Source organism: Seriola aureovittata, chromosome 12, assembly GCF_021018895.1.
Source record: "Seriola aureovittata isolate HTS-2021-v1 ecotype China chromosome 12, ASM2101889v1, whole genome shotgun sequence".
In the NCBI taxonomy this organism is placed as follows: Eukaryota; Metazoa; Chordata; class Actinopteri; order Carangiformes; family Carangidae; genus Seriola; species Seriola aureovittata.
In genome coordinates, this window is record NC_079375.1 from 10,883,332 (window position 1) to 10,907,817 (window position 24,486).

The 24,486-nt window shown below is 40.0% G+C and overlaps 1 protein-coding gene across 2 annotated transcripts; it reads right to left on the reverse strand.

Annotated features, from left to right (window-relative positions):
• Window positions 1–2,462: 2,462 nt before the first annotated feature.
• On the reverse strand, window positions 2,463–24,486 carry ccdc24 (coiled-coil domain containing 24). Of its 2 annotated transcripts, XM_056391939.1 has the most exons (9): window positions 24,432–24,486; window positions 23,682–23,843; window positions 16,672–16,859; window positions 12,804–12,920; window positions 12,588–12,692; window positions 10,605–10,659; window positions 5,768–5,831; window positions 5,183–5,300; window positions 2,463–4,550 (listed from the first exon to the last, which is right to left on the reverse strand). In XM_056391939.1, exons 2-9 carry the CDS (start codon window positions 23,829–23,831, stop codon window positions 3,563–3,565), a joined length of 1,785 nt encoding a protein of 594 aa, XP_056247914.1. In that variant the 5' UTR covers window positions 23,832–23,843; window positions 24,432–24,486; the 3' UTR covers window positions 2,463–3,562. The 2 variants fall into 2 exon arrangements, with proteins under 2 accessions (XP_056247914.1, XP_056247913.1); XM_056391938.1 differs by lacking the exon at window positions 24,432–24,486 and having other exon boundaries at window positions 23,682–23,942.

The window sequence follows — 24,486 nt, forward strand, 5'->3', positions numbered from 1 at the left end:
AAGGCTTCTGTAGTAGCCTTCTGCTGGAGTGCGGTCTGTGTGAAAGCAGTGATCGATACAGAAAAGGTGTTTACACCTCCACTCGTCTCCATGCAGAAACGCGCAAGGATGTTGCGTTTGACGTGAACGTTAGGATGGTGCTGCTGGCACACGAACTTGGGCTGGGATATGCAGCGCTAAATAAAATCTCAAAAGTGTTGGGGATCCCTGGGCTTCACATAAAGACGTACCAGAGACACGACAAAAAAGTGAAAGGTGTGTGACATTTATGCATTGTGTGTATGTGTGTGTGATATTGATGAAATAATAATAAAACCTGACCAGACAAAGATAAGCATTTAATTTCAGTTGCAGAAATTGAGAGGGGGCTACAGTCGCTGCACAAGGCCAGGGAGCAGATCAGGCAGGCATATGCAGATGTAGACCCAGATGTGGCGGAGTTGCTGAGGGAGGATGCAGATACAGTGTTAAACATCAGTGTATCTTTTGATGGCACCTGGCACAAAAGAGGCTTCACCTCGCACTATGGGATTGGTGTGTGCATTGACCTGCTCACAGGACTGGTGATAGACTATGAGGTCTCTTTTTTCTTATTGTCATGCTTGTGCCCTGAAAGAAAGTGCAAAGCAACAGAAAAAAATGACAGTGCAGGAGTTTGACAACTGGAAAGAGGGACACAAGGACTGTGCTAAAAACTTTGCAGGCTCAAGTAAGGCAATGGAGAAGGAGTCAGCGAGGAGGATGTGGACGAGGTCTGTGACTCGCCACCAATTGCGTTACACTGAAATGCTGTCAGATGGTGACAGTACAGCATACAGGGAGGTTGTTGCACTGAACCCATACATTGGGCATGAAAATTGTCAAACTGGAGTGCATCAATCATGCCCACAAGCGGATGGGCACAGCACTAAGAAAGTTGAGTGCAGAGGCTAAGCTGGGAGGGAAGGGTGTGGGGAAGTTGACTGCCAACAAGTGTAAAACCCTGCAAAATTATTACAGAGGAGCAATTCTCAATAACCAGGGCTCACTTGATCAGATGAAGGCAGCCATATGGGCAGGTCTCCTTCATTCCATGTCCACTGATGACAACACCCTGCACACCAGGTGTGATCCCTCCTGCTGTTGGTACAGGAAAGCAGAGGAGAATGGGGAAACACCTGATAGCCATAAACGCCATGCTGGAAATTTTCTAGCACGAGAGGTGGGCAGGAAGCTGATTCCAGTGTACCACCGCATGTCCAGTGACAGCCTGCTACAGTGGATGCAGCATGGAGGCACTCAAAATGCAAATGAGTGTCTCAACTCCGTTATATGGGCACGGTTTCCAAAAACGGTGTTTGTGGGGTAAACCAGACTCGAGGCAGCAGCAAGTATGGCCATCTCCACTTTCAATGAAGGTGCCTCTGCCATGATAAGTGTAATGGAGAGGTTGTGGCTTCAGAGCACACATGTTACCATCAGTGCAATGAGGGAAACTGATACGCTCAGAGTATCAAAAGCTGAGGCCATCGCAACTACAAGTGCAAAGCGTAAGCGCAAGAGTCTGAGCACAGCTAAAAAGGTGAAAAGACATCAGCTAGAGCTGGGCGACTGGCTGACATAGTTGTGCAGGACAGACAGGTGTGTGTGTGTGTGTGTGTGTGTGTGTGTGTGTGTGTGTGTGTGTGTGTGTGTGTGTGTGTGTGTGTGTGTGTGTGTGTGTGTGAGTGAGACTCTTACTGTGTTACCTGGTTTTGACTCAGGCAGTTTTTGTGGTTCTGTTCAGGTGAAGTTTATACAGTGAATTATAAATGTAGATGATGAATGATTTAGTTGAAATAAGGATGTAAATAGGGCAGACATGCTGTTTTTCAGTAATATATTTCATTGTTTCATATGTTGATATATATGTATTTCAAAAATTTAATAGATTTGTTTTATGTTAATACTTGGTTTCCAATAAAACTATATAGAATTTTACAATACAAATCTTTAAAGGCCGTTTTCTCAAAATGTGTTTTTTCTCACACTCTGAGCAAGAAATCTCCACTTCAGCAGCACAGACATACACCAAACTTTCCAGTTGTATTCCTAACTACATTCTGCAGATATTTACAGAAGGGATTGTTGATATCTCATTCAGAACCTGATTTATAGAACATTTTACACCTAAAAACATGTCGAAAATTGATTTTTTTGGACTGTTAACAGTTTTTTGTGATTTTTGGAGTGATAAAAAGGGATATCCAAAATCCCCTCTGTAAATACCTGTGCATCTTATATGTGAACAAAATGAAACAAGAATTTAAATCCTAGCTTCATCCAATGTTCAGATTTTTGTCCTGGAAATGTATGCAAAATCGCGCATATTTAAGTAGATGATGCCTCATTTGCATATTCAAACATAAAATTACAGAAACGTTGTAATACAAAAAATGTTTGTCTTTATGTCAGTAATCAACTTGAGAAGTTTCATGGTGATATCTATTATTTATTTATTTATTTAATCGAAAATGCTGTCATTACTTTCTACAGCCACTTCAAAATAAAAGCCTGTCTTCTTAGTTAATGCTGCATCAGATTGTTGTTTTGATTCCAATTTGAATTTGGTGTAAAACAGGATACATGAATATTATGCGTAAAATTCACAGTAATAAACCATCTGAAAGGGGGTGTGTCAACAAAACTGATTATAAGCCCTGAACGGCTGAAAGAACTTTATTGTGAAGCAGTTGCAGTTTAGCATTTTTGATCTTCTTCAGACTGTTGTCTGAGGCGTTTTCACTAGACCCATTTTTATTTCTATTCACTAATCCCCAAATAAAATAATGACTTGATCTAGAAAGAGGGTGAAGTCTCTGTGCAAGGCAATGAAGGCGTTCCTCTGTCATGCAAAACTCCCAATCCCAATGGTCTTTATTTATTTAATTGAATTAATTAATATTTTTAATTTATTGCACCAAATTTCACATATTTATATCCCTGGTAAGATTTAGCATTATTTCCATGATATGCCAACATTTTCAGTAACATTGCCTCTGATTAAGTATTGACACTACTAGGCCCAGTTTACAGAAGTCATTTGGACATGTCATAGTAGGAATAGAACAGGCGTAAATAAAAACTGCTTTAAGTCAAGGTCCTGGTGTAGATCTTTTTCATAGCAGAGGTTTTGAACAGACAGCAACAGAGTACTGAAACTAGTAAAGCTGAATATAAATAAAGTTAGTTGAACATGGTTTTTGGCTAGATCATGTCAAAATGTCTACTGTGAAAAGTTAACAGTATTTTGCACCGTTACCTGTCTTAAAAACACATTTTTCAATCAAATATTTAGACACTGCACAATTCTATGCACTCAAATTACTGGCCTTGTCTATTTGAAATTCAGAATTCAGGTTTTTCAATTAATGCTCAATGGAAAAACTCAATGGAAAAACCGGCACAGCTGTGAAATTATTCCATTTCTTTTCCCCCCACACAGTGAAAAAATCTATGCAACTCAACATCAATTCATCATGCTCCCAAATTTATATCTATAAAAGACAATGTCAAACACTTTTTATTTGGTCTGAGGCTGACTTCATGTTGACACTCTTGCAGGAGGTACTGGCTGGTAAAAATTGTTGATAAAGTCTTGCTCTGTCTTTGCTTCTTGGATACTTTCTGGCTGACTCGTGGTGCCCAGAAGTGGTCTTTTGTGGGAATTACAATTAGCTTGTCCCTGTCCACTACTACTTCCTGAATGATTTGAGAAGTGATCTGTCAAACAGTGGCTACTAAGGCTTTGCTGTTGGGTGACATCCTTCCCAAGATGATCATTTTTATTTATATCAATTTGACTGTTGCTCTTCCTGTCACCATTTTTTGCAGGATGACTCCCAGTTTCGGGCATGACTGAAGAATGAAAACTCTCAGAAGTACTCCTTCTTCTGTCTTTATCTGCCTGCACTGTTACTAACACTGAAACACCTCCACATGTAGTTTTCTTTTGCCCATTTTGTGTCTTTGATTTCCCAGTTGTTGGAATGGTTGAAGGGGTAATATTGACGTTTTCTGACCTCCAGACAGAGCTGCTTTCTCTCTCCCTCTGTGGTAACAAATCATATTCTCTGCTCAGGCTGTTAATACTGCGATGGGATGATAGATGGGCTTCATGGACAGGTGAGTCTCTTTGAGTTTTTTTTTGGAAACTAGCATTAGATGTTGGGGGCCTGCAGTGGAGGCCAGCACTATCTTGTTCTGGGGAAAGACTGCAGATGTATTCGCTCTTAACCATTATCTGGTCAGTGGTGAAGTGGCTGCTCACATTCCCTGAAGTGGTGATCTTGCTGCAGAAAGGTATTTCACTTGATTTATTGGAGGCTAATGTTCTTCTATGCTGACCAAGAGTCCTTGACAGTGAGGAAGAATGAACTGGTTTGACGAATGCAGAGGTCTTAGTGAGAGAAGGTCCAACTGGTGGCCTGGGTTTAGGACGGCACAGAGGAGGAGGTGGATGTGGTCTTAGGACTGACGTAGCATTTGAAGCTTGCAGAGTCTCATCTGAAGCCTTTTGACCTGCTGACAGTCTGGAAGAGAGGAATCAGAATGGGAATCTGAGAACAGAAGCAGCTACTTGAGGTATCAACTATGCAGTTAAAGCGCACTCCCCCTGCTGGTCAAAATGTCATAATGCATCCCTTCGAATTCTAATGTCTGTTTTGAGCTGTTCTCCTTCAGGTGTAGCTTGTGAGGCTCCCCTGGCCTAAGCTCCCCTGGCCTAAGCTCCCCTGGCCTAAGCAGTAGCAGAAATCTAAGTTGCTCTTTTTTTTTTTTTTTTTTTTTTTTAAGAGATTTTTGTTTGTTTAGGGTGATGAATGTTTTCAAGGGTTTGTTTCTGTTGTGAGCTTGGCCTCTGTGGCTTCCCTTTCTTTTGTCAAGTTTGACAGCTCTGTCATTCCCCTTTTATTTCATTTGAATTCATTTTGGGATCATATTCATTTAAAAGAAATCATCAAATTATTTTTCTGCTACTCCATGTCTGTGAATAATGGTATTGCCCTCTCAAAAGATATGAACTTTGAAAACCAAGTAGAAGGGGCTATTTTATGTCATTTATTTGATTATATTTTTTTACTGTAAAAAAAGTGCTACACAAATAAAAGTTATTATTATGAAATACAGCCTTTGGGGGGTTGTAGCAGTGACAAAACATACAAACCTGAACCTGTTTTTCAATTCCTTCACAGGGAGAGGAGGCGAGGCTGGGGGTGAAGCGGCAAACGAAGAGGGGTAAAGCTCCAAGTCCATTTGTATAGCTCCTCTTAGCTCTCTCAACTCTACACATACACAAACACAACAGAAGTGAGATTTGAAAAAGTCTGAAAATATTGAAACCATCTATGTGAAGTATGATTGAAATACACTGTCAGATACTTCCATCAAATTACCTACAGGATAAGTGAAAAAGCAAACAGTGTTCATTGAGTAGTGAAAGTGACGTCAGTTGTTGTTTTACCCAGACTACTGCTTCATGTTCTCAAATTACTTTTTATGGCATTCAGCCCAGTGAAGATTCTGCAGATTTGGCCACGGCCAAACCATATGTTTTAGAATGAGTTTGCCATCTAATGGAAGGTGGGTAAAACTACCAGCACTCTTATTTCATCAGTAAATGTATTCACAGAGCTAAAGATTAAATTGGACATGAGAGATGAAGTAGAGAAATCTTCTCAAACACCACATGTTAAACAATACTGTGCCAGCAGATGGCAGCAAACACCAAAATGTGGGTACATGGACTCACCTGCAAGTGTAGGCTCTGATTTATCAAATTCACATCGAGTCCTGCACTTTTGTTTAATATTTTTCTGCAAGAAACACAAAGGAAAAGAGCTCATGTTAGTGATGCAGTTAAGTACAATGTAAATCTATTAAAAATTTTCATAGCAAAGGAACAAGGAAAAAGGATAAAAATAACAGAGGGAGAAAGAGGAAAGGAATGTATGTGTGTGTGTGTGTGTGTGTGTGTGTGTGTGTGTGTGACCACTAAACGATTGAGCAGCAGTGTTCCATCATAATTTGGCCTCAAACATTTATATCCAGAGCAATGAAAACCATAGCACTAAGTGTGTGTGTGTGTGTGTGTGTGTGTTTCCATAGTTCACAAAACCAAAGACCTGATTGAAAAGTGTATCTCAATGTGTGTGTTTGTTATGAATGACTGGCAGCCTCCTCTCATTTTAAACCAGCACAAACACTAATGGAGAGTTTTTATAGTAACCACAGACTATATAGTGCATTACACAATCAAACACACACACGCACACACACACCCAAACATACCCATGGGCCTGGAGACTGACAGTTAAAATGTATATTTTTGGTCTATTTTCCCAGTGGGTTTCAAACCTAAACCTCCTAGTGCTGTCTCTCAGAGCTGCAGACGAAGTATGTGTGGTGTCTCTGACAGCGGAGTGACTGAAATCCTAAACAACTTTAAAGCACACATGCTCCAAAAATAGGTTGTGGTCCATGTGGGGTTTGGACCCATTATAATGGTGCTGACATGCTATTATATATATTTTTATGCTATATATTTTCGGAAAGCTTGTATGTTACTGTCATCATTCTCACATGTTGTTCTCTAGAACCCAAATCCACCCACAACATAGCGAGCATACAAAACATTTCCCTTAGCTGATGCAAAACCAGAAACAGAGGAACAGAGATCACCAGTTCTGCTACATAAAGCTGAAACCAGCTATTGATGGCTGCCATCTTTTCATCAACTTAGGTGATAGCTCTGCTGTGTACTGGAAACATGCTAAAAACCTACAAGCTACGCCAGCGTGACAATGACGTGAATTGTGGAAATGTATCAAAATACAGAAGCTAACCATGCTCGAACTGGTTTCATTGTGACTGTCAACTACAACACCAGTCTGTTTAGCTGCATGATGCGTGATTATACTGGGATCAACCGCTGCGGCCTCTGGTGTACAGACTGGTAGGATCAGAGGTGGCTGGGAGTCGCAGCATTGGGTTTGCACCCTGGTGCTGCCAATTCAAAATACAGAACGTGGAAGTTGCCATGCAGCCTTGACAAACATTAGTCCACCTCAGCCCAGTTTAGACCAGCAAAAGACCATTAAAAAAGACCATCCCTACTGAGTTCAGCAACCAAATCCTCACCCACAGCAAACATCACAGTATGAGGAGAGTTGTGGTGCTCCTGCACTAACAAAGAACAGCTAATGATATTATTACTAACTGGGGGAAATAAACACCCTCTCTCCCTGCAGCTCTAACTGAAGCGTTCAAGGGCCAAACCCATGGATTGTCATCTCTGTGCTATCTTAAACTGAATTGAGAAGGCAAATTCTTATACATTCATGTAAACCAATTCCAGAGCTACAACTGGATATTGGCAGTAAGCTTACTGAAGTAAACTTAAATGGAAAATAGTGAATGGAAAACCTGCACTGCCACATGTTAGAGAATGTAAATAGGATAACACTCGACTTCAGAGATGAGTCTTAACAAAATCACAACTCAGACTACATGGCCCAGACATGGGCCATGTAGTCTGAATGGACGCGAGTTGCATCTTAAAGATTGCACTGACACTGACCTGGAAGACTAAGAACAGTCTGAAGGGCAAGTTGGTCAAAATAACCTTAACTTGGGAGCAGGCTCAACATGTTGCCAAGGATAGGGAATGATGGAGAGACCTCATTGTAGCTTTAGGATTAAGTAACTAAGCAGACATGAGAGCCTTCATGCCTCTAACCAACCCAATGGAGTCCACTCCACTGCTTTGGAGAATATTGACTTATTAACAGTTACTGTACAGTGAATCACTATGAAAAGCCGCAGTGAGAGTGCAGCCTGTACTTTAGAGGTCAGGATATTTGGAAAATAGTATCTACATAATTTCCACAGCTTGTGGGGGGAGGGAAACTTTATATTCAACAAACACCTTTAAACAACAGTCTGTGTGTGTTATTCTTAACTACCATGGTGCTGAACCTCCCTCCTGCTCAGAGACAATGGATCATTACAGTTGTGTTTAGGAGCAAATGATTGACTGCTACATGATGCACCAAAAAGGGAATTTCATCATAACTGTATAAACCTCTAAAAGTCTAATTTGGCTCCAGATAATAGCTGTTTTAAAAACTAGATAATTTAACTGCATGGAATAACCCTAAATCAATAGTAATCTCAGCTGCGTCAGACATGATGGTGTTGGATGAGAAGCTCATGACACTCCTCAGGCAGGCCAATTACCTTGACTTTAAACAAGTACCATGTTTACAGCCTAAACACACTGATGCAATATTTCTTGACATTTAACACATTTTCATCTATTTTTACAGTTAATTACCAGCACAGAAAACAGGAACTGCAAAAGATATAGCTAATTATGACCCTCCTTGAAAAATACAAAACAGATGTTAACAATCACCGTCTAAAAATGTGATTTGAGTTGGAAACTTTCCCTTACGTTCTTCACTCTGTGTAAAATCTTAAAATTTGGATCAGAATCCAAATTAGTTTTCCCCTTCAAAAACATTTAAGTACTAGAAATTTGAAGAAGTGGATCTGTGACTAAAGGCATATTGTAGACATTTTTGTCCAGTAACTAAAAAAAGACTCAAAATAGTGTTCGGTATGTCTCATTTGCCTATTTGCCTTGTGAGCCTTTAGTCATTAAGTAGAAAAGGTGAGAACTGCAAACAATGCTTTTAATGCTTACTAGCTCTTCTATTAAGGCTTATCTATTGTCTGTTCCTGTGTAACTGTCTCAGCAGGTGTGGCCAGATGAGGCCTTGAACTGGGACCATAACATGAGTGAGCGTATTTGTGGACGATTAGACTGTATCAAGATTTTAGTTAAAACCTAAAAATCACACAGGGGATCCTCAGGGCTGTTTTCAGTGTCCTCCCTTGCAAGGACTGATGAGCTATCAAAGTGGCAGTGATGCCTCACACCACACAGCATCAGCATCATCCACCACTGTATCGCTACAGTCAATAAGCACTACAGGCAATAAGCACAATAAGCTCATGACATAAGAGCACAGGTTGGCATCACCACCTGAGACACAGCTTCATCCCAACTGCTCACACACCAATCAGCAACCACTTGCTTGCGGAGACAATTTCTTTATAGGGAATGTGCCACATTTCTGCTTTAACAAAGGATCCTGATCAGAAAGTGCTTGTACAGTAAATGCCTCATGACAACTAAGAAAAGCTCCACATCCTCGAGTCAGGAAATAGTGCCTATAATAACTGTCTCACTCTCCTACACCCATTTATGTTGCTTCGGAACACAAAGACTTTGGGGGGCTATTGATAGCTATTTTTTCTCACTGTACCCATTCACATTTTTCAGGTTTTTTTGTTACCTTATGAACAGTCTCTCTCTCACACACACACACACACACACACACACACACACACACACACACACACACACACACACACACACACACATACACATACACATACACAGAGGGTAAAGAGAGATAACTCTCACATCTGGTCTGCAGAAAAGTCCTACATCTGGCCTCTAACTAACTCACCCTCTGTTTCTCTCATAATGCCAGACAAGCATGACAGTGTAACCAGATTGTAGGCATACATGCATGTGTGTTTCTTTGTCAATGTGTGTGTGTGTGTGTGTGTGTGTGTGTGTGTGTCTAATTGTATGTGTATGTATGTAGTAAGCCATTTGAGTGATTGGAAGGAGATAGACCTTACTCAGCACTGCAAAGCTCTTGGCCAGACAGATGGAAAAACAAGCTTAGACTGAGCCCTTGCAGGCTTCCTGTGTGTGCGTGCAAGTTTTTGTTTGTATGAGTGTGTGTAAATGGATGCCTTGGCAGGGTTTCAGTGCCAATAGAGGGTTAGTAGATCTACCTGTGGGAGTCCAAATAGGGATTCAAACTTTAGAAAAAAAATGATTTGGGAAAAAGAGTGCCCCTGGTTGACGACATTTTTAATGGAAATGATTACCATCATTTAACAATTTTATATTTATGTATAAACTACTCCTTGAATAAACTGAACCAAACAAATGTAACTTATGTTGTCTGGATAAACGTTGTTCAAATTCTAACATTTTTCTATTTTTCTAGTAAAATTTTACTCAGACAAAAAAAGTCAGACTTTGTTTTTTTAGGGGGTGGGTAATGTTTATAAAATGATGCACAAGACGGCTAGAATATTCCCTTTTGTTGTAATGGTGCCGTTGTAATTAACTCTAAAGCAAGCAAGAGAGGTTTATGTTTTTTTCTATATGTACGAAATTTTAGGGAAATTTAAGGGTAAAGTCATTATTTAGGTGGTTTAGATAAAATTCCTTCTGAAGAAATCTGTGAAGGCTGTACATATACTGTAATATAGGCTATCCAGAATTGCAAGGACAAGCATAGCTTCATAACTCGGAATGCTTACAAGGTTGTATTGTATGGATTCTGATTGCAGGTGCACATCAATACATTAAATCAGCACCTTTGGCCTGGTTTCACATAAATAAGTTTAGGATTTGGATCACGATCACAATGTCAGATGAAAAACAAAGAAGATTAAAGACTCATTGGGTTGTTGGCTGTTTTTTGTTCTGTTCTTACCTTGAAATGCTTTACCAGTCTGTTCAGCCCTTCAGATTCCTCAATTATGACAGACCTAGATAGATAAGATAGGCAGATAGAAAACAGCGTAGATGTTTATCATCAGTACTTAAGTTGTCTTTCATTAAAAAACACAGTTGAGCCCAAAACTAAAATGTAGGTCAAAGTGGAAACTATGTGTTTGACAATCACAACAGACGTGCACAGCCAAACACCTTAGTTAAAAACTGTAACTTCATTTCATAATGCCCGTGGTTGTCTTAAATGCAGTAAAAATGCATCCACATATTTTACATTTAATATCCTTATTTTATGAATATGAGCGATTTGAAGAGTAGCTTGTGAATTTTGTTATATGTTACAGGTTGTGTGCAGCGGGTTAAATCTGTGATTCAGTAGGCAATACACTATATAACACTATCATTTTCAAAATGCTGTAAAGGCACACAACGGTAGATTTATAAGCAAAAAGGTACAATCCAGTCTCACAACTGAGGCAGTGACAACAAGGTGGACTTGGCATCTGCTCAGAGTTTATCCTCTGTAGTTTTCATAAGGTACTGAGGAAACAGTGTCCTATTTTTCTCTTCCCTCCCTCTGTCCCCCACTCTTTTCCCTTCTTTGGTTACATAACCATAGTAGACTTTATTCACTTCTTTCAAATGAAAAAGAATCTTCTGCCCGCTGTGGTCCTGTCTGGGATCCATTTTCTGACAATGGGGCTTATTGTTCTGGTTGAGTCAGGAAATGGGAGAGAGAGGAAGAAAGAGAGAGAGAGAGAGAGAGAGAGAGGCTCTCTTCCAAGGTAGCCCCAGTGACTGCATTGCTCTGTGGGCCTCAAAGCGAGGGATGTAGAGGAAGGAAAGGAGAGATGGAGTGTGAAGGAGGCAGGGCAGCGACAGAGGCCACAGAGGAGAGCTGAGGGGAAATTATGGGAAAAAACTGTGAAAAGGAGAGGGCTGAGAGGAACTCACTTACAGAGCACATGTTAATGTGTCATTTACAACAAATTCATCTATGCCACAAAGAAAAAATAATACAATACGCATTACATGTCTCTGCTAGTTAGTATTACAAATCTAAGATGGTCCCGACAAGTGTTCTTTAATTAATGTTAATTTTCATGTCGGCATCAGTGTAAAACAGGTAATGTTTACAGAGTGCCATGGCTGGATTCTCTATGCCAGTGGTTTCCACTCCATGGGCTGGAACCCACCGAGGGGTCCTGAGAAAAGTTTGAGTTGTGACAGGGTGACTAAAAAAACAAGAAAAGGAAAAAATATATTGTGCTGTTGTGGACACAACACTGACATATGATGATTAATCTGACATAGCTGACTTGTTAGCTAACAGTTGCTTATTTACACATACAGCAGTTACGAAGTAGCATCGTCATTCATTTGGTTGTGTTTTTGGCCAGAATATAAATTCAATATCAAAGTCTCTTTTAGGTCTGATTTTGGTCTCTACCAACTATTGAGATAAATATCTGGCTCGTTAGCTGCTAATTGTTCCACTACGTTCACCAGCTAGTCTCCAACTGTGTCTGTTTGCTGTTTGGTGCTGAGCAGGTGGTGTTCAATTGGTTTTTAAAGCTTTTTTGCTGAGAAAGACACTAAGCAAGCAATGAGAGTGAACCAAAACAGTAAATTTGCTTCAGACAACTAAAAAATCAGCTGAAAGTCATTATAAAGCTCCATGAAACCAAGTGGAACTTCAAATTCAAGTGACAATTCTCTGTATGTTCATCACAAGCCACCATTTCATATTGTCACATTATTTTTACACTGTGATTTAATACATTGTCAATAATAGCTACTTTAAGGCCTATAAATCCTTCAAATAGAATAACTTGAGAGAAGAAAAATCACTCTCAATACTCATGTCACATAACCAGTGACGATGTGTTGAAAAAAGACACTGGTTTGTTTTAACGGGTCACAAGCCAAAAGGGTCTGGAACTCACTGCTATATTCAACTTACTTGAGGCGGTCCACCACTTGGTCAATGTCAGTGACATTCAGCTTGTCTCTTACTGCCTCGACTTCGTCTTCAGTGTGGGACTTGACTGAGCAACGAGAGCTTGGTCTGAAGGAGAGGAGATGAAGAAAGTAAGAAAAGAGTAGACAACGGAAGATTAAAAGAGATTTTATTCCGGTTAGTAAAATATGCAGGATTTGCCTTACCAGTGTTACTAACCTGTTTCCATAATCAGTATCTCCAGGGTTGGTACAGTTACTGTAACAGCTGTCAAGGTGACCGAGGGCATAGTTCACAGTCTCAGGTTTGTAACGAAACAGGAGCTCCTCACCATCTCTACAGCAACAACAGCACAAAGACTGAATCTTTACACAAGTCAATTTATCGTATCTGCAGCTCTGCTGTGCTGAACAATGTACATAGCACTCCATGTTTTACCTTGTTATTTTATTTTATTTACCTTTATTTTTATTGCCTTTCATTCATTTGAATGGTTTTCACTTTTATCATTTCTATTTTTCATGTGCAATAGTCTCTAATTGATTTGTGTCTTATTATCAGCTTCTCGCACTTGTTGAATTACTGAACAGAGCCTGAACAGAAGTCAAACTCTTCTCTATGGACGATGATGTGTTAGTGCTTTAAGTTCATTCAAGACTTGGCTCAAAGAGAAACAACCTTCACAGTCAGCACTGAGACAGAGCTGAGCCCTTGAGCATTTTAAAAAATGTAAAATATATATTTTCGGAATGATCACTGGGTGAAAAAGAAATCATCTACTGGTGTAGGCAGCTGTAGGCGGGGTGACAGCTTGGTCAGGGTTAGGGTCTTTGCATGAGGGAAAATTTGTACTTTCTAGCCACTCAGACATTGACATGGAGGTGTGTGCGTGTGTGTGTGGGAGGAAGGGGCATCAGGACCACACAGGAGGAGGCCAAGAAGATAAATCAGTTGACTTTTACAAGGTACATAGCCATCCATACACCCACCCACACCCTCATACAAATGGTTCAAATCACAGGAAAAATCTGGTACGAGGATGAGAACTATTGTTGCCCTCCTTGGCACTCAGCTACTCCTGTTGATATGGCTTTACATAAATCAGTAGCATTAGGACTTTGCTGCAATTACAGGAAAGTGTTCTTGGCTAACAGGTCTGATAAATTAGATTAAAAATAATGCACACACACATATATACACACACAAATAATCATTTCTAGCAGAGAGTATAAAAGAGAGAAATATTCTAGTCTCTGTTGATGCTTTGGCAATATTTTCTCAATTTCCATGCCAACAAAGCATATTAAATTGAAGTAAATTGACAAACAGTGGGTTGAGGAGCATTATTACGTGAAAGCGCTATTAGGGTGAAGTGTGTTCGGTTTTGGTCCTGAAAGCCATTTAGCTGATATACACTTGGGACTTAGCCTAATTGAACGATCAAAGGCCTGAAACTCACACACATGCAGACACACACACTCAGTACCATGCATCAAGATCAACAAGTATACCGAAGCCAACTTCAAAGAGAAAAAGCGATTTGTGCTGGCACAGCCTGTGTGGCACCAATACTTTTTTGGCATTGTTCCCACGCAGCCAATAACAAAGGGCCACATTTCTCCCTCTGAATGTGACTTTTTGTAATCCATTTACATCCGAGCCGGAGCACTTTACAAGAGTGACTTGTGATGTGTGAGCAAGTAAGGCTTCAGTTCATGTCTTGCTCAGTGGCACTTTAATAAGACACAGTGCTGTTGTGGGCCTCAGACCTGTGGCCTTATGGATATTGGATTGTCAGCTTAAACATCAGACCTGCTGTTCTCACTTAAAAGAAACTCTGGAAGATTACTTCAAAATAAATCCCTGTCAACTGAGCTGTCATAACAAGCACCAGTGTAGCATTATACAGTGGGAAATCTTAAATTTTTAAGTTAACTAAAAAAAATAAACGTGGCAACTGTTAATGCCGGTGATGCTGACAGTTTTTAACCATGCCAGAGGCTCTAGGTATCATTGTGTTGGTCTATCAGTCCATCACTTTGGGCTAAATGGATAGATTTCAACAACCATTGGATAGATTTTCATAGAATTTTGTACAGAGATGCACAGTCCCCAGAGGGTGTACCATAATAATGCTCGGACTTTTTCTGTTGTGCCGCCATGGGGTTCACGTTTGTAATTTTGATTGAAATATTTCAACAACTATCAGATGGCGAGCCATGACATTTCGTAATGACATTCGTGTTCCCCTCAGGATGAATTATAATAACTTTGGTGATCCTTTTCATCTAACATTATCATCAGGTCAAAAATTCTGTATGTCCAATACTTGGTTTATGACCAAGTACCTGCAGTATTATTGACATTGCAACAAATTAATGCATTTAGATTCTACAAGGCAGGCCAACATGGCACACATCTGTTAAGACCAGTGGCACCAAATAGAGGACTGGGAATAACAAGTGCACATACACGCAAATATATAAAAGAAAAAAACGAAACCACTGAGGAGTTGCCTGCACCCTTTTGCTTAACAACACACAGAAAAAAAGAAAATCACAATAAAAAAGAAGTCGACAAATTGACAGGCAGTAAATGGTTTGTCACAAAAACAGAGAACAATCCATCTTATGTTGTGCTTCTCCTAAAAGGCCTCAGTGAAACCAGAGAGGTGACGTGGGGCAACATTCCTGGCAGCAGCGAACTAGTTGCTGGGATAGTTACTAGCTCATACATATGCAGACTCTCACACACTCATACAGACACATTCTAATACATAATTTAGGCTATTAAATTGTAATGTATGGATGTGTAAGGAAGGGCAGTGTTACTAACTGATGTTATCCTGCCAACAGTTTTTATGACATTCTTCAGAATATTTTATTTAATACATGTCATTAAATTGCAAATTGCTACAAGCTCATCTTTGACCTGAGCTGTATGATTAGCGGTAGAAATTAAAAGCCAAACAGCAATTAGAAAGTTTTATTACCACTTATTTGGGCGCTTATAACTCCCCAATGACTGTGCTTCATAAAAACCAGATACAGAGTCCCAGGATTCATTGTTGTTGCCCTGTGAGCTCTTCACTGACAAACTGAATAAAGGTCTGTTTTACTCTATATTTTGCATTCATACTTTTTACAATTTTGAAATTACTATTTAGCTGCCCATTTAAGGTTAAAACATATATTCAATATAATAAAGCTGGCAGTGGCTTTAAAATCTGAACTCTTGGAACTCATTTGGTGTGGAATGCATGGATGGCTCCCTCCTATAATTGTCCTATTGTTCCACAGTTCCCAAATCAGTTTGCAGCATCCCTACGCCAGGAACCTTTGTTCTACTGCTTTCCCATCCCATTTGTAACTGACATGGGAACACAATGCAGCATCTTATGGCATTCTTTGTTTGGGCAAAAATGACAGTGTGTGTGAGCAGGGTCTTAACCTACTCGCCCATCCCACCTCTTGGCTTGTGAGAAAGCCATAGACAAGTGTTGTGCTAAGAGTTCAGAGCGCTGAGAACTCCCTCACACTCACAAATTAGACCAAGAGAGGAAATTGCATTTATTGAATATTAGGGAAATAAATCATGAAAATGTTGACTCTAATGGCTGTGTATACATCTGGAAGTAAACCGCCTCATCAAGACTGTAGCTGTCAAACATTTAGTCTGACTTTTAATTCAAACAGAGTGTTGAAAAAGTTAATATGCGTAAATCTCCCTTGGTTGAAAAATCCAATTTCTGCTAACTTGTCGGCCGTCATAAAGTTCAACTAATGGCTGAGACACGACGGACATGTAAAGTTTTTGAGAATGTAATATGCCGTGGGGTAAAACAAGGTGTAGATGCAATATTGTTAAGTTTCTTGGCGTACTTCTAAGATGGCTAACTTTATCAAAACAATGTTTCCAGTCATTAGTCGTCAGTTTGGAATGTCTGCACAATTCTATAAATTGTGTTGTGTTTCTTCAAATCTATATGGCCAATCCGTTCAAAGATAAAAATAAAAACATAACCTTTCAGTAGTTCACTATTAATGTACAGTAGAGTGGATTTAAGTGTGGGAGATCTTACACCTACCTTCCCCCCCTGCTGGCTCTCTCTCTAAGAGTCTGTAGTAACATCTTGACCTCAGCTCTCAGCAGCTCTTTGACTGCAGGGGGGTCAGCCAGAGGGGTGGCCTGTTGACGTGGGAGTGAGGTCATTGCACTGCTGCCATGGTTTCCTCCTCGCTGGCTTTCCTGCCACATCTTGTGCCACATCTCCGCCTGCAAAAGTTACCACAGGTAGTGGAGACAACCAGAGGTTATACACAAACACTTTTGTCTGTGTTTTACAGAGGATTTCTTTCTGGCAATAGTAAGAAAAATGCGGTGGCACAGCTGGGATTGGCTCCAGCACCCCACAACCCTAAAAGGACAAGGGGTATGATTAATGAATGAATGAATGAATGAAGGAATAGTGTAAGAAAATGTACAGGTGATAAATTCACAGCGATCAGCTCATGATGTTGCACTATATCTTTTAATCGATAAATTAAAACATTTTCAAAGCCAAAAATGATTTAGTGTACTACTAGTTTTAAGCAGAGTGGACAGTCCTCTGGCAGTACGTTGCAAGCTGTGATCCAGACATCCGTTATCCTGTGACTCTGCTGACAGCCCCCCTGACTGAGGATGATATCAGGACTTTTCATGTCTCAGGGAAGCCAGGGGAGGATTATATTATTTCTTCTAGTCTCAGTGAATCCAAAATATGACTATGATCTGTGAAAAAGCAATTATACTGGGAGTGTAACAATGCATACTCAGTAGTGCAGGTAATGTAGCTGCAGGATCTCCTCTTCATGTGGAACCTGAGTTGATTCAAATTAGAGCAACACTACACTGTACTTAGAGAAGTGTGAGGCATTTTCAAGCGGAGTTGTAACCAAATGACCTGTATTCTAGGCTAATTAGTTAAAGCATAATATAATTACTTATACAACAGTTAGTTCCGACCAAGTAATTTGATTGGATGAGAGAGATTCCGTGAGTGCTGAAATAAAGTATAATAACACTGGGACTTTTAACTACATGTATCACCCCGCTTTACAGGTGTTCTATTAATCGTTAATCAGCATTACATTAACGGCCATAATCTATTTTAGATTGTAACAAAGATGAATATATTCCCGAAATAACATTTGAATTAAATTACATATGGTCGTCAGAAAAGGATGAAGGGAAGAAGCCTGGATACTTCAGCACGTACCTGAGGTAACGTGTAGACAGCAAGGAGCAAGCTAGTGTGCACTGTGCAGGTCAGGAAAAGGTTTATGTGTTGCTTAGCAACAGTCCAGTATAAGGTCCAGTTGTGGAACTATATGTGTTGGCGTTGCCAAATGATGATGAAATAAACAAACAAATCATAATATGTTGTTGCTTATTTAACTAATATGGCGCCCGTAGAACTTTTGTATAAAAGCATTGTCTTCGGTACTCGGCCGCATGATATTCAGTACATCACTCCCTCTCATGTGATATTAATTAATTAATGCAACTCAAAATGTGAGGTATAGAGGGTATATATTTTTATAAAAACAACTCTGAAAATGTATCTAAATTAACATAAATTAAAAATGTAAAACAATGAGACAGCTGTATCAATAAAAAATCTGAATAAAAATGTTAATAATACCACCCATAGTAGTTTTACTTTTTTGCTTTTCAGTTACTTAAGAGACTATGCTGCATATTTCTCCATTTGTCTCTTCACTTTCTATGAGTGAAAACGTTTCCAGGACTGTCCTTGTCTCAAGAAGACATTGTGTACAATAAACTGCTATGAACCTTGTCTTCTTGGAACAGGAAGCCACTTTAAGATGCACAGGGATATAAAATCTGGGTCTGAAAGCAGGATGTCTGTGAAGTTTCTCAGTCAACCAGACCTATAGGTTATCCAAGAAAGGTTGAATTGAGTGCAACTGGACTTGGTTGAAGATACTGAAGATGACCCCACAGAGGTTAAATACATGAGTCTCGACCAGAGGTGCTCACAAATCATTTTTTACAAGTCCAAGTCAATTCTCAAGTTTGTGAGCTAAAGTTCAAGTCAAGTCCTAAGTCTCTAATGTTTGTTATGAGCATTTTATCACCTCCTGCAAGCCATCCGGTCTGCTTAGAACACTTCATTACCATATCAAAGGAACTTGAGGCATGTACTGCATTATCATCACTCCTTTATCTACACATGATAATAAGGGAAGGAATGACAAAGAGCTTGTCAGACATTTCCTTAATGATAATGTGCCAAAAACTAAAAAATGTGCTCAGTAGAGTGTAGAGCTCCGCCAAGGCCAGTGTCAAAGAACACATGCCAGGAATGGAGTGGGAATAAAAATTGGCCTGGGACTTTTGACTTGGATTGGCCGACCAAAAACCATCTGGAGACACCATCACATAGGCTACAGTGTGTGTCACACTTTAAAAGAATCATGTGGTAAGCAGAGGATAAATTAATTTTGTACAACCAGCGCATTAAACTGTTGTTCTTGTATCACTTTCCACCGTATAAGTTAATAGCTATAGAGAGTGTGAGCTTAGAATTCAGACTGGACAGTAGACGGTACGGATGGTACTTTTACTCCCCTCACACAGACTTTTAATACTTTAATTAGAATATCTGATCAAACAGGAGCAGAAAACAAAGCTATACAACATTTTCCTGCTAAATAAACTCAGACCAGGTTCTTGTTGTATTCTGCCTACGGCTTATTCTGTTCAAATGGACTTACTGCCAGCTGCGGTCAAGAACAAAGTCTGGTGCTCTGCTCCTGTCTGTTGCCATGTAGGACCGAACCGAGCGTAATTTGCTGGGGAGGCAGACATAGGAGAAATGACGGCCACACAGTGTGCCACACAGTCTGCTCCACTCGATTGATCACACCAACACAGCACTATTGATCTCTCCCCCTCCTGCTCTCTCTCGCTCTCATGGCTCAAGAAGCTGTACGGCTCACCAGCAATCTTCATGCCTCCTGATTAGCCACTATGTGCCTGACATACACCAGACTTTGAAGAAAGAAATTCAAAGTCATGGTAAATTATCTGGATCTGCCCCAAAATTGAATGGGTTCTTCTGTGGCCCATGCCCCATCCCTCCACCAAGTTCAGTGCAGATCAATTCAGTGCTTTTTGCATATTCCTGCTGACAAAAAAACATGGGTAAACACTTAACCTTGGTGGAGGTAATAAATTAAAGATTGTTCACGAGCCCCAAATCTCAAGTTCGAGACAAGTCTTTTCAGGACAAGTGTCAAGTCAAGTCTCAAGTCACTGTGTGTGCAACATAAGTGGAACTCAAGTTCAAGTTGTGACTGACTGGTCATAAATAATGGTGTGTATTCACATGCAGGAGACACACACATTGAGACTTCCTCACTGACTTCCTCAGTTGTGACTGACTGGTCAGTCACAACTGAGGAAGTCTCTTGGATGAGAGGTGAAATGTCTTCAGGTATCTACAACCAAGTCCAGTTTCCCTCAATTCAATCTTGGATTTCTGTAAAACAATGCCACACCATGTTTTTATGCTTTCACACACAACAGAGGAACACAAACTATATGTGGAAGAGACTGAGCAGTCAAAAGAAAAACAGCCCTGTGTCCTGCAGGACCAGGCAGCTTTTCAGTCTTTGTAATTTTGCAAGGATTATTGCAGATAAAGGAACTGAAAAAAAAAAATCTGACTTTATGCGTGAGCGCCCAGGACCATACTCTGCAGTTTGTCTCCTGCATCTGAATACACACCATTATTTATCCATAATGTAAATAACAGCCAAAGGAAAATTATTCATGTGTTAAAAAAAAAAAGAAAAAAAAGAGAAAGTGTGAAAAATCTGTGGGAGAGTCCCTGTGGACATATACAGGTCTGAATGCCATTAACATCCCCACACCTGTTGCCTGCCAATCATTCAAGTCAAAAACTTCACTTCAAAGGAACACACTGGAGGACACTGAACACACCGCTTCTGGTCTTTGCATGTTTCTCAATGTGTGTGCGCGTCCACTGACATACCAGCATTTACGCTGAATATGATTGTTACACACGCACAGCCCTTTTCACTCACACTGGCTTCCTGTCTGTATTTGGGTGCTGAGGTGTTTATGTTACAGGATTCAAGGCCCACTGACTAAGGAGTTGTTCCTGGATTTTTTATCCCCTCCCTCTGCTCTGAGACTGTTGATCTCATCCAGGAGCTATTTTAAGGGTGCGCTGCTGAAACCTGTCAGTTAAAAAACCTACTAGGAGCTATTACGTTGAATTATTTAAATTGGGTTTTGGAATACATTTAACTTAAACAGTTAATTTTTATTCAGCATAGAGAGAAAGAGTGAGAGTTTAGACAGAGGTACAGAGAGATTGGCCTTGTAGGGAGACTTATAAAGAGAGGCTAATATTCCCTCTGATCTAACCGCCGTAGACAATGGTGACCTTGATGGAGGGAGAAATGGCGGTATTGAGGAATGGAGGGGTGGCCTACTATTACTTTTCACAATGGCTTATTGAGGGATGGAATTCATTACATGGGACAGCGGAGAGAAAAAAGAACAAGATAGACATGGAGATAGGCAGACATGGAAAGAGAAAAAAAAGGGCAGGAAGTGTTCCGCCCCACGGTAAATGTACACTCATCGACCACTGTATGAAAAACATTTGTACACCTGCCTATTCATGCAGGTATACGCTCTGCAAATCATGTGGCAGCAGCACAGGGCATTAAATCATGCAGACGAAGGTCACGAGCATCAGTTAATATTGACATTCAAACACCAGAATGGGGGGGGGGGGCACTTTTACAGTGGAATGATTGTTGGTGCCAGGAGGACTGGTTTGAGTATTTCTAAAACTGCTGATCTCCTGGGATTTTCACACACAACAATCTTGAGAGTTTTACTCAGAATGTTGCAAGAAATGAAACCCATCCAGTGAGTGGCAGGTCTGAGGTTGGAAATGTCCATGTGCATCCCTTTATGGCCACAATTTACACATCTAATGGCTGCTTTCAGTATGTTAATGCACCATGTCGCAGAGCAAAAGTCAAACTGGTTTCATGAACATGACAGTGAGTTCAGTGGACTTCAATGATGTCCACAGTCACCAGATCTGAATCCGGCAGAACACCTTTGGGATGCGTTAGAATGAGTGATTTGCGGCATGAATGAGAAGCTGACAAATCAGCAGAAATGATGTGATGTAATCATCTAAACATGGAGCAGAATCTCAAAGGAATGTTTCCAACATCTTGTGCAATCCACGCCATGAAGAACTGAGCAAGGGTAGGCCCTATGCAGTATTAGTATGGTGTTCTTAATAAAGTGCTCTGAGAGTGTATAAACTAAAGGAAACCTGCATGAACTAGACTGAGAGTTGAATAAGGTGCTCTGTGCTTTGTTTTTTTCCCTGGAAATTTCTCAAAGCTCTCAGCCTAAGTCTTTCTTTCCGTCTGGGGGCTTTACACTCAGCCACTGCATACACTCAACTGTAGGTGAAGAAATATCAGAGCAATACTCAAACACACACACATACACAAATATGCAATACGCATATGCACACATTTTCCCTCCCTCGAACTGATACACACATGCACACACAAAATTGAGTCAGAGAATGTGTGTTGCTAATGGTCTTATCAACAGTTGAGGGTTAGCCTCTTTAACCCTGTTATACCGACCCCCTGACTCACTAAGCTTACCGGGCCTCTTTCTGTGTGTGTGTGTGTGTGTGTGTGTGTGTGTGTGTGATTGTATGTGTATATGTATGTGCATAGGGGAGTGTGTCTGTATGTGAGTTGAATTATTCTGTGTAATTCTGGTTTGTTTTTGGCATTACTACTTCTTTGTGCTTTAAACCCAGTTTTTCAGACATTTAGACATTTAAGTTGATCGGTCAATTGTCAGTTGAATATATGAGTCCAAGAGGATATGTGTGTGTGTGTATGTGTGTTTCTGTGAAAGAGAGGGAATCTTGCATGTTTCGGTGTGAAAAGTAGCTTTAACATGTTTTGTAGTTGTCACATGTGGTTTTCACATTAATTATCACAAAAATATGTGGTCAGTGTATATGTCACATGGCTTGATAACTGTATACTATGTTTTCCTGGCCTGTTGGTGCACTGCAGTGAGAGAGCTGATAACATCTACAGATGGAGAGATTTAAATAACAAACAAACACAGCAGGAGAAAAGAGAGAAGGTGGCACAGGCAAAAAAAGAGACTGATGTTAGAAGTCAAGACATGAGGTGTTGCATACACCTCATGTCTTGACTTCTAGAAAAACAAGACTTTTGATGACTGGACTTTTGGAACTTGTGATGGGTATTTTTTGCTACTTTCTGACATTTTATAGATGAAATGATTAATGGAGAAGAATAACCTCAAATTAAATTACAAGGAAAATAAACATTAGTTGCAGCATCAGTTGTATTTAACACAGTCATGATAGGTAATAGTTTTTTCTTCGATTCAGTCTTCATTCATTTTTTTTTTTTAATCCCTAAGCTATCTCAAAAAATGCTTGTCTCTTCAAATTAAATTTAACACCTTAATCTTGGCCTTGACTTGGCCTATTTAGTGAGCTGTACTGGGTATTTTTTCTAATTGACTGTGCACGAGTGAGGTTGCTTTGCCAGAGCTGCGTACAAGGGCTTTGGGGCCGAAAGTTTAGCTGGTCTTGAATAAATACTGATGTCTGTTAACCCACATTTCACTTTTATTAGTGAGTCTAGGAATTGTAATTAATGAGCGTATGCAGCCAAACTAACCCTACTTACAAAGCCTGTAAAAAATTGTTTGGGCAGGAATGCTTAGTTGAGCATTTTTTGATTCACCCTGCTCAAAAGGAAATTCTTATAAATGTGAAAGTATTCTTGTGGAATCCTACATACCGACCATGTCCGGATTCTTTGAAGGAATAAAACAGTAAGTGCGAAAAAACATGAATGATGAAATAGCTGCAGAGAAATGTTCCAGCTCAAAAGCCTAGTGCTGTATGTAGCTACATTCTGGCAGAAGATATCAGAAATACTGCAGTCATAAAAAGCTGCTCACCTCAGAGTGCACCTCTGTGTACATGCCAACCAGGGAGTGGCCCAGTGATGTACGGATCTTTGGCAGCTCTGGACCAGGAACATGTTCAGTAATCAGGCTCCACAGGGATGGGCCAAGGCACCAGAGCTGGCTTTCATTGGGAGACTGCATATGAGTGGCAATCTAAGTATGAAGGAATGGAAAGTAACATACGTTAAAAAAAAGTGATAAAATATGGTGCATCTATTGAAATACAGGACTTTCTCTAGAGGCAAATATTGTGCCTTTTCCCCTCACTACATTTAACTGACAGCAATAGGTGCCAGTGTATTAAGATTTTACTTGTTTATTTTACTATTTTGGAATACAGGATTTTACATGTAATGGAGTATTTCTATGGATTAGCATTGCTACTTCTTCTAAATGACCTAAATGACCTGGATACTTGCCCCAGCTCTTGTTGACATTAATACAGTATGCTGCAATTTACTGCATGGATGTACTTGTTGGAATAAAACCTCAAATATTATCAGTGTTTTTCTGTCTAACTTAAACAACTTTGTCCACAATAACTACTACTGCTAGTAGCTAACGTTAGCTAATAGATAGATAAGCTACAGCGTCTTCCCGGGGAAGCTTGCAAGCAATTTAATCGACATGTTCACAGATCGTATTTTCAACACTTTAACGATTAAACGATAAAACTGCTTGTCTAAGGTTATAAGTTTATAAAATGTGTCTACTTGTTCCCACAGGGGAACAACAACTCACCTTAACCGGTGTCTTGAATCAAGCAAAGCTGTGGTATCCAAGGTAAACATTCCAG

What these genes read in the sequence shown, in the direction of transcription:
- ccdc24 (XM_056391939.1), bottom strand. Translation starts at nt 23,831, where the DNA reads ATGCAGTCTCCCAATGAAAGCCAGCTCTGGTGCCTTGGCCCATCCCTG. An exon ending in AGAGCCAGCAGGGGGGGAAG is followed by an intron (nt 12,921 to 16,671) that starts GTAGGTGTAAGA and finishes TTGTTGCTGTAG; the next exon opens with AGATGGTGAGGAGCTCCTGT. An exon ending in ATCAGAGCCTACACTTGCAG is followed by an intron (nt 5,301 to 5,767) that starts GTGAGTCCATGT and finishes GTGTATGTGTAG; the next exon opens with AGTTGAGAGAGCTAAGAGGA.